The 9141-nt window shown below is 54.1% G+C and overlaps 1 protein-coding gene across 2 annotated transcripts; it reads right to left on the bottom strand.

Annotated features, from left to right (window-relative positions):
* Positions 1-5454: 5454 nt before the first annotated feature.
* Positions 5455-8867, bottom strand: COPS7A (COP9 signalosome subunit 7A). Of its 2 annotated transcripts, XM_059819926.1 has the most exons (8): positions 8706-8867; positions 8503-8578; positions 7850-7938; positions 7570-7772; positions 6971-7076; positions 6407-6558; positions 6001-6066; positions 5455-5671 (listed from the first exon to the last, which is right to left on the bottom strand). In XM_059819926.1, exons 1-7 carry the CDS (start codon positions 8865-8867, stop codon positions 6027-6029), a joined length of 828 nt encoding a protein of 275 aa, XP_059675909.1. In that variant the 3' UTR covers positions 5455-5671; positions 6001-6026. The 2 variants fall into 2 exon arrangements, with proteins under 2 accessions (XP_059675909.1, XP_059675903.1); XM_059819920.1 differs by having other exon boundaries at positions 5455-6066.
* Between the last annotated feature and the right edge of the window lie 274 nt (positions 8868-9141).

Here is a 9141-nt window from a genome sequence, read left to right as displayed (position 1 = left end):
AAAAGGGAAAAGGCACACAGGACCTAAAAATCAAGACTTTCTTAGCTGTAAACTGGAGCGTCTTTGATTATAAGCAGCAGAAAAGAAGACTCAGGATGACCAGTGAATCGTATCAGAACTGTAGGCACCCACTGAGGCATCGAGGAGAGGACACACGCAGTCCGCGAGGTGTTTCTAGCAGCTATAGGCATGCGGCACTATTGCTGTGCAAGGTGCTGATCAGACCTGTGGAACTGCGCTCATTTCTAGCCAAGAAAGCTTAATTAGAAGTGCAAATAAGCGCAATCTTGCAGGATAGCCTACAAGCTATGGAGAGCTCACAATGTGTGAGGGTGCTGCTTTGGTTAGTTAAGCAAAGTGAAGTCTATACTCAAGGGAAATAAACACCAGGGAGGAAGAACAGCTTCAGCTAAAGCCGCGCTGGCACAGGCGCAAGAGAATATAAACTAGCTGTGACTCCATTTAAGCTGGAAATGAGGAAAACTTTCTAACCACTACAGCAGTCAGGTTCTGGGGCAGCCTGCCAAGGGAGCCAGTGGGGACAATAAAAATCAACCAGTTTCTGGTTGACACTCGAGAATCTTTTGCAAGGGATTATGAGACCTTACTGGTAAGAGAGGACACTCGGTCACCGGGAGCCGCCTCCTCACTTCTGCTCCCACCCAACAGATCATCCATCTTCCCACCTCCCAAAGCCAGTGCCTAAGGCTTCGGAGGCAGATGCAGGGAATCCCGCAGGAGCCAGGGCGAACGTTTTCCCCTGATCCAAAGGGGCTGGGGCTTCACTTGTGCCCCGGAGCAGGAGGGCTTAGAGTTGCTTTTAACGCATGCACAAGTGCTACAGTAATTCTGGACGTCCTCGTTGCCCATATATGAGGGTCATGGCTCTTGAATCAAACTTGCATTTTGGTATCTATTGAGTTCATCAAAACATGACTACAATTGCACGAAAAATTTTGTTGCAAATGAACTCCTTTCCCCAGCAGTGGAAGAGCCTGCCACCAGCAGAGGAAAATCCAGCCCAGTTCCACACCGCACCGGCAGGGATGCGCCCGGGAAACTGGAGCAGCCCCAAAGAGAAACACCCAGGAGGCTGAGGAACCCGCAGAGAAAACAAGTGGGTTTTTGTCTGAGTTTTAGTCTGCAGCTCAGTGCTGACTAGTACTAGGAAAAGGGATGAGGAAAGAAGAGCCCTGCAGGTAGGAACGCAGACAGACACCCACGGAGAGGATGGCAAAGATGGAAAGGGGTCACAGAAGGAAAATGAGCAGCTATTCCAGGGCATAAAAAGGAGACAAGGAAGATGTCAGGGATCTGAGAGATGCATTTGCAGACCAGACTGTCAGGCACCCACCTTCCACAAAAAGCCTTCGGAGGGGAGGCGAGCCAATGCCCCATCAGAGCAGAGGTGAGGTATCCCCCACTTTTAGCTCTGGGGGACCACACAGCCACATGAACACTTCGCAGACCAGTAAATTCAAGCTGGCCAGCGTCACCGTGACCTCTGCAGCGTCCCCGCAGCGTGCTGCAGCCCCCACTCCCCGGCTGGCACCGGGGGCCCACGGGAGGATGGAGGCGGCAGGCACGTATCCTGCTGCTGGGCGGAGGCAGGGCTGACATCCTTCGGGATGACCCCAGGCCAGCCTGGGGAAACCTGCTGTCACGAGATGTCCCCCCCGCTCAGCCAGCGTGGCCCTGGCACAGAGGAGGCTTGGTAATGTTTGATGGATACGTTGATACATGCCAGCCCAACCCTTCATCAAAAAAACCAAACAAAACAATCCCCCCATATGTCTTATTTGGGGAACAGAAGCAAGGGCGGCCTCAGCAACCCCGAGGGGAGCCCTGCCGAGGGCCATTAAGCACAAAGACCACCCCTACCTCCAAAGGCCCCCCAGCACAAACCACTGGAAGGTGGGGAGAGCATGGGCAAGTCCTGCAGGGCGCTTGCCCAGCTGTGACACTCCTCTCCACTCAGCAGGTACAGTCAGGCACCGCAGCGGACGCTGGGCTGCTGGCACCATGGTGTCTGACCCCATCAACTTCAAGAAGGGGAGCAGCAAGCGCCCCAGAAGAAATCGTGTCCCCAGTAGTGCAATGCAAAGAATTACCCTCATTGATCACGATTCCTAATAAGAATCTGCGGCCACCTCTCAGCACAGGGCAGCTGGCAGAATTCAGACATCCCTCTCCCCAGCCAGGTGTGAATTGGAGGAGTAGGGATAGATCCCGTCCTACCTCCTCCCTGTTCTGAATCCAGATGTGAAAGCCCCACATGTCATACCCGAAGAGAGGTTGCAATGCATCACTGCGCAGGAGTCGTCACACTTCCCGTGCTAGGGCTGGCAGATCTGCTCCTCAAGCTGGGACGAACCCTTCTCTGTACCCTCTCTTCTGCAATCCCCTAAGCCTCAGTCCTTTGCCAGGGCTTAGGGTGTCGTGTGTCTGGGTATTTTTGTTCTGCTCTACTCAGGGTCCGTTTTCTCAGTCTTTTCTTTGGGAGAAAACAGGGTTAAAAACACAAAGACATTTAAAATTAAAATGAAAGCCTGTAATAACACTCAGTACTTACCTCACTCTTGCCATCTGCAAAGCGATTTACAAATGTTAACTAATTAATTAATCTTCACATCCTCTCTGACTGAAATTCAGATTCACGGCTGAAGTGAGCAGGGAAATAAAAAGTGTGGTTTTCAGGTGAAGGGCAAAGGGAAACCTATGCTCCTGCCCGCTGTTTGCCATCCAGCAAGGCAATTTGCTGCAATATTTTCCTTCTGCACTGCTCACCTCTCATTTATTTTTCAGTCATACAAAAGGTCTGAAGTAATTTTATCTGCTACCTTCTGCTTCCTTTTTCTTAATGGAGGTTTTAAAAGGTGTTCCCTTTGAAAAGTAAACAAAATGGAAGACTTTCAGAGCTGTGCAGATGCCCCTTGAGCATATACATTTAATCCCAAACTCTTTCGAAATCCACACCACCACCAGCCTCGAGAGGGGCAAACAGGAAAGCAGGAAGGGGGAGCAAGGCCTATGGCTGCGCTCAGCCTCAAGCTGCGCCTTGGCGAGGGGGAAAGCTGGATGCCACAAAACAAAGTCATGGCAGAAGCACGCAGGCAGACTCATGACGGCTGCGATTTAGCCGTGAGGAGCTGAGCTCGGCTTCAGCACAGCCCAGGGCTGGCGTGGCAAGCCGCCCGGGACCCCGTGTCGGTCCATGCTCTGGCCGCTGTCACCCATGCGTGCGTGGGTTTGTGTACTCACAAGACCGATGCCAGCGTGCGTATGGAGCTCTGGCCCCGCGCCGCCTTGCCGTGTGCTGTGCGGGGCGCTCACATAAGTGTATCACACACAACCAGCGTGGAGCTCTCAACGCTGGCTTGGGATGCTTCCAACTCCGCTCCCGGGATCTGCAGCCTGGATTTAAACTGTGGATTCGGGCTGTTTAGAAAGACCCTTTGCACCTAATAGCCACAGTGTGGTTAAAGAGAGCAAAGCCCAACAGGTCAGAGAGGAGCCGAGACACTTGGGACAAAGAGCTGTTACGGCTACTCCTCCTAAGCGGCAGCGGGACTCTTGTGCGGCACAAATATCCTCCTCCATTACTGGTAGCTTCAGCTCTCCCTGGAGGTGCCACTGCTCCAGCACAGCTCCCGCTGGACCTCAGCCGGCCGTTAGGACATGTGCTTGGTCCTGCTGCTCGGCTCCATCCCAAGCCCATTTTCCTCTTCCTTCGCATCACAGCCCAACGGCTTTGCAAGCGGCTCCTCTGTCAAAGGGCGTGAGGTGCCAGACGCTTGGCAGGTGCTCAGGGCTCGCCAGCTATCACCTCGGTCCCAGACTAGCCCTTCCCAGGGAGCGGGACAATCCGATGCGCACAGATATTATGGCTTCTTGCAGACAATGGCAAATGCAGCGACCGTGGTGACTCTCCTCCCAGAGAGACAGACGAAGGTGAGGTGACACAAAGGAAGGACGGCTTGAGGTAATTTAAACAAAAGTTGAAAGCCTTGTCACAACCCCTCCCCGCGACTTACGGAAGACAGGACTAATGAAATAGGCTCCCTATTGCTGCAAATTATCCAGCCCTCTCCAGGTGGGTTGGGACAAGCCCGGCTTAGCTGCCCCCTTATGTGCTCCCGCAGCCAGATTTGCACCTCTGGTCCGGACAACTTCACGTCAAGCCTCTCCTACTCAGCACTTTCTTGCCAGAGGACTGCAGCTAAGGGGCTTGATGCCTCAGGGCACAGATGAGGGAAAGGCTTGGGGCTGCCCTAGCTCCTGGAGACCTCGGCCAGTGACAGCAGTCACCCCGGGGACAGCTGGGCACATCCCTGCCCCTGGCACAGCAGCTGGTACGCCCTGCGCTGTGACCCTACACACAGGGAAGAAAGCTGCTTGAGAGCTTTAGGAGTTCGTGGGTTCAGGTGAGAGGGGTTTCCTCACTGGAAGTCAGTGCTGTACTACAGCAGTCCAGAATTAGTAAACCAGCGATATTGCACAAACCAGCGTTTTGCGGCGTTCGAGTAACGAGACATCACACCTTGCTACCACGAAAACAAGCGTGGTCTCACCCCGCTCCCCACACCCTTAACAAGGCTTGCTCCCACCTGCTCCAGCTCTCACTTCTCTGCACAGGGAGCTGACCCAAAAGAAAACTCACCGCAGCCAGTGAATTGAAGAAGCCTCCATGCAGACAAAGATCAGGGCTTCCCCTTGCTGCATCAATTTTCTGGTGGTTTGCTCACGCACAGACACCCAGGTTCAGGGAATCAAATTTTACAAGGAAAGAGGCAGAACCAAGCCGGGGTGGGAGTCACAGTGTCAATTCGCATTTACCTCAGCGTACACCCTGGTGGAACAGCAGTGTGACACTCGCATCTGTCTGACCTGGCTTCACGCCAGTCTCAAGGATGCAACCTCTGAAGAATCCGGTGGTTTTTTTCTGGGCATCTCACAGGAGTAGATTTCATTAAAAAGATCCTTTTTCGACAGGACTCCAACATCACCCAAGAACGGCTTACGCAGCATCTACATCACAAAAACTCACCCAGACGGGCAATGACTCCGTTAACTTCACCCCTCTGTCAGACAAGTCCCCACATCACTTCCCATTTTGTCCAGGATCACTGGACGCACAGTACTGACACCTCTCAACCTCTGCACCTTCCTCTGAGACTACCTGAAAAGCACCTCTTTTGAACCTTCCAGATGCAAATCAATCGCACAAGAAACTCTTTAAATAAGGTTTACGATTCATTCCTGCTTTACGGACTCTCGTCCCAGCTCTGTTGAGCTACTGTGGCACTGCCCTTTGGAAAAGGAAGCGAGTATTTTGAGGATAGATTCCACCCAGAAATGGGACAGAGGCTCTCAACATCACAACTTATTTTGGAACAGAACCAGTCTACGAGACAAAGAGACACCACCACAGAAGCACAAGTTTCTACAGATATGTCCATAGATCTATATTTTTATTGTTTTATATATATTTATAATATATTTATATATTTTTTAAAAGAATCCCCTCAAAAACTACCCTCCCACCTAGCAAAACAAAAGATTAAACAATCAAAGATGGCAGCTGCATCCTGGAGCAAAGTATCCCAGGGGCCTCACAGAGCCAAAACGATCGCTGAGCACCAGCGCACACTTTCCAAGCTTCTGTGCTGCCCTGCGGGTGCAAAGGTGACCGACACAGTTTTATGGCTCTTTAAATTGACCTGTCAAAAGACAGGGAGAGAGAAAGAGAGAAACACACGGCTGTGGCAATGGGGGGGCTTGAGGGGTAGGGGAAACAGCAACATGTACAGCTGGAAGTTTAGAGTGTGAAATGCTGTGATGAAGAGGAGGGAGGCACTACTGAAAAGTCAGTAAAGAAGATAGGAAAGAGAACAAACATGCAGGAGAATTAGTCGGCAAGATGCATCTCGGAGAAGAGCTCAGAAGCATCACACTTGGGACCCTTGCTACCCCTCCATCCCCCAAATCTCTTCCTCTCACCCTCCCAGTTGTGAAGGGAGATCCACCTAGTTTGATTTAGACCAAATCTTCGCACTGCCCCGGAGCCTGCGAAGAGAGAAAAAAACAACACAAAAAACCCAAACAATTCAGAGCGGACACAAAGGCTTGTCCCTGACTTCCTTTTTGAAATGCACACAAAGAAGAGTGGCTGACGTTCTTTGCAAGAGGAAAACACAAGGAACGCTTATCAACTCTGCTTCAGATCAAGAGTTGCAGAGATCCCCCCAAATTAGCTGGGACTCCATCTCTGACCATCCCCTGTCCAGGGAGCAGAGCCCTGCAGCCGGTAACCTCCCTGCTCTGAAACAGGGCTCCCCTCAGTTCACCTCCTGAACACACCCCCACAGACCCAGAGTGGCTCCGTTCATTCGCCCCCACTCCTCACCCTTTGGCTTTGGAAGTTTTCTTGCTCGCCTGGCGCTGGTTGGTGCCAGGGGCCGGCTCCCTGAGCTCTGTTAGGTGCTGTTCCGGGTCTTGGGACGTGGCTGCTGCGGCGGCTGCTGTTGTCACTTTAATAGTCTTCTTCAGGTTTGCCACCTGCGACAGCAGAAAAGCAAGAACCAAGGCATGTCCCATGGTTTTTAGTTTGTTTTGGGTTTTTTTAGTTTGCTTAGTTCGATTTTTGGTGGTTTGGGTTTTTTTGTGGGTTTTTTTTTTTTTTTTTTTTTTTTTTGTTTTTGTTTTTTTTTTTAAAGCAAGCCCTGGAGTTGAGAGCTGCAAGCTCAGGTCAAACAAAAGAGCTAACCGCTGTCCAGACCTCTGCACTGCAGAGGAACGTTAAGCTGATTTAGGACTTTTCTTCAGGCACAACCCCCTGGGGAGTCTGGCCTAGGAAAAAGGTAATGCCTTACTTGAGCAAAGACGGTAACAACCACAGGGTAGTTCCATTTTTAAGTTCTAGCTGGTTTTAAGCGAGGGGCACTGGCTGCTCCCTCCTTGGCCCACTCACCTCGCTCTCTATCTGCTGCTTAAGTGCCAGCTGTTGCTCTTTGTGTTGGTTGGCCCGGCTAACCTGTTCTTCAATGCCCGACAAGACAACCTCGCAGCCCTGGCACCTGGGGGGAAGACTCAGAACTGAACAGGCCAGGTAATTTACCCAGCGTAGAAAGAAACATGAAAGACAACAGATCTCAACTCTAGAGGCCAAAAAGACCGGAAGGTGACAGCTACACCAGGCAGGGAAGACACAGGAGCAGGAGTCCAGTGTAATAAAGTAGTGACATTATTATCTGGGAGGGAGACAAGTAACAAAGTGACATGAGGTCAGGAACTACAGATATATACTCAGAAAGCCTCCTGCCAGCAGCCAGAGCTGTGCAAAGGTTGCTGCGGTCTCATCACCCCTCCAGCAACAAAGAGGGGAATTTGGAAAATTATTTTGGAAAATGACTTTCCATTGGGAGTACAGGAAAGGAGATCGAGTAGACCACCTCACAACGCTACACCTCCCCCCCCCCCCCCCCCCAGTGACACACAGAGGATCCGGGGAAGCCACCGGCCACTCCGGCAATCTTTTTTGGGTGTTAGTACTGGGGGCTTCCTCCTCACCACTCCTGCAATGTGCGGGTGATGGTGCTTAGCTCCTCCCTCCGGATGTCCCTCCCAATGCTGTAATCCACCTCCAGGCGCTGGTTCCGCTGATCCAAGCTCCCTCGCAGCACATCTGCATAGACAGCCTCAATCACCAGGTCCTCCAGTTGCCGGACGTTCTTCAGCTGTAACTGCTCTAGCAGCACCGAATAGGGGATGCACTGTGGAAATATGATGGGTAATTAGCATGAGGTAATCCCAGTGCAAAGAGAACTCGGGGAAAAAACAGGGCCACCACCTTGATCTTGGCCGCCAGAGTGACGACTGACAGGTGCCTCAGTTTGTTCTTCTGAGCCTCTGTCAAGGGAGGGAGGTTTGCTGCTTCAGCTATTGTCAGGGGAAAGAACAGGGTGTAAGAATTTATGCCTCATTTTCCATTTCCCAGCCCTGCACAGAAGCATCTGTACCATACCCATTTCTTAAAGCTTCTGCACACCAATCCCCCAAGCATTGCTTTGTCTTGCCAAGCCACCCCCATCAATTCTCAGCTCCAAAGACCTTTTCTGAGCAGCCCTTTCCTCCCCTCAGCCTCAAGTCATCCTCTCTAGCTGTCCTGTGCTTTATTTATGGAGGTCTGCACGTCCCAGCGGATCCCTAAGCCCTTCCCCTCGCCCCTCAAAAATGTCTCTGTCAAGATGTTCTTGGAAATTCCCCACGCAGCTGGCAAACGGCAGCATTCATTATCGTCAGGTACACCAGTGGGCTCAGGCCCAAACCGCCATCAGGCATCTGTCGGGCCGCGGCGACGGAGGCACGGCTCTTGCTGCAAAGGGGTGCAGTTTGGCTGAGGCTCTACAACAGCTCGGGGCTCCGGCACGTCACCCGCCCCGAGGGACCACCGAGGGCCCGCGAACCGCCTCCTGCCCCCGCCGCCCCGGGGCCCGGCCTCACCCAGGTAGTCCGCGTAGGTGCCGTAGGCGAAGATGGTCAGGAGGCGGAAGACGGGGGAGAACTCGCTGTCGGCCAGCTGCGGGGACACGGGGTCAGGCTCCGCCGGTCCGGGCCGCGGGCAGGGCCCCTCGGGCCTGCCGCCCGGGGCGGGCCGCGGGGGCCGGGCCTGGGCCTGGGCCTGGGCCGGGCCGGGCCGGTCTCACCTCCCGGACGGCGGGCATGTCCAGCAGCTCCCCGAAGACGTAGATGCCCGGGGCCTCCAGCACCTGGTGGATGAGGCTGGCGAGGGCGGCGCCGCGGGCCGCCTTGGCCAGCAGCAGGAACTGCTCCTGGCTCTGCCCCGTCACCTTCCCCTCGGCCGCCATGGCGCCGCCGCCCCCCGCGGGGCTCGGGCCCCGCCGCGCTCGCCCTCACGCAGGCCCCGGCCCCGGCCCCGGCCCCGCCGCCGGGCGCCACCCGCTTCAGCCTCCTCCCCGCCCCGCCACAGCTTCTCTATGGCACCGCCGCCGACAGAGCGGCCGCTTCCGGGTGCTGACGCTGCCCGGCCCCGCCGCGCCGCGGCCCTGCGCCCGCCTCCGACTGGGGGAGGCAGCGGCACGGCCCGCCTCCGCCGCTTCCCTATTGGCCGGTTACAAGGCC

This window comes from Gavia stellata, chromosome 1 (genome assembly GCF_030936135.1).
Source record: "Gavia stellata isolate bGavSte3 chromosome 1, bGavSte3.hap2, whole genome shotgun sequence".
NCBI classification, from domain to species: Eukaryota; Metazoa; Chordata; class Aves; order Gaviiformes; family Gaviidae; genus Gavia; species Gavia stellata.
This window is presented reverse-complemented; position numbering and strand designations above follow the sequence as displayed.

What these genes read in the sequence shown, in the direction of transcription:
- COPS7A (XM_059819920.1), bottom strand. Translation starts at nt 8,867, where the DNA reads ATGGCGGCCGAGGGGAAGGTGACGGGGCAGAGCCAGGAGCAGTTCCTG. An exon ending in ACCCGCACATTGCAGGAGTG is followed by an intron (nt 7,077 to 7,569) that starts GTGAGGAGGAAG and finishes TCTTCCCCCCAG; the next exon opens with GTGCCAGGGCTGCGAGGTTG. An exon ending in AGCAGCAGATAGAGAGCGAG is followed by an intron (nt 6,559 to 6,970) that starts GTGAGTGGGCCA and finishes CTGCTGTCGCAG; the next exon opens with GTGGCAAACCTGAAGAAGAC.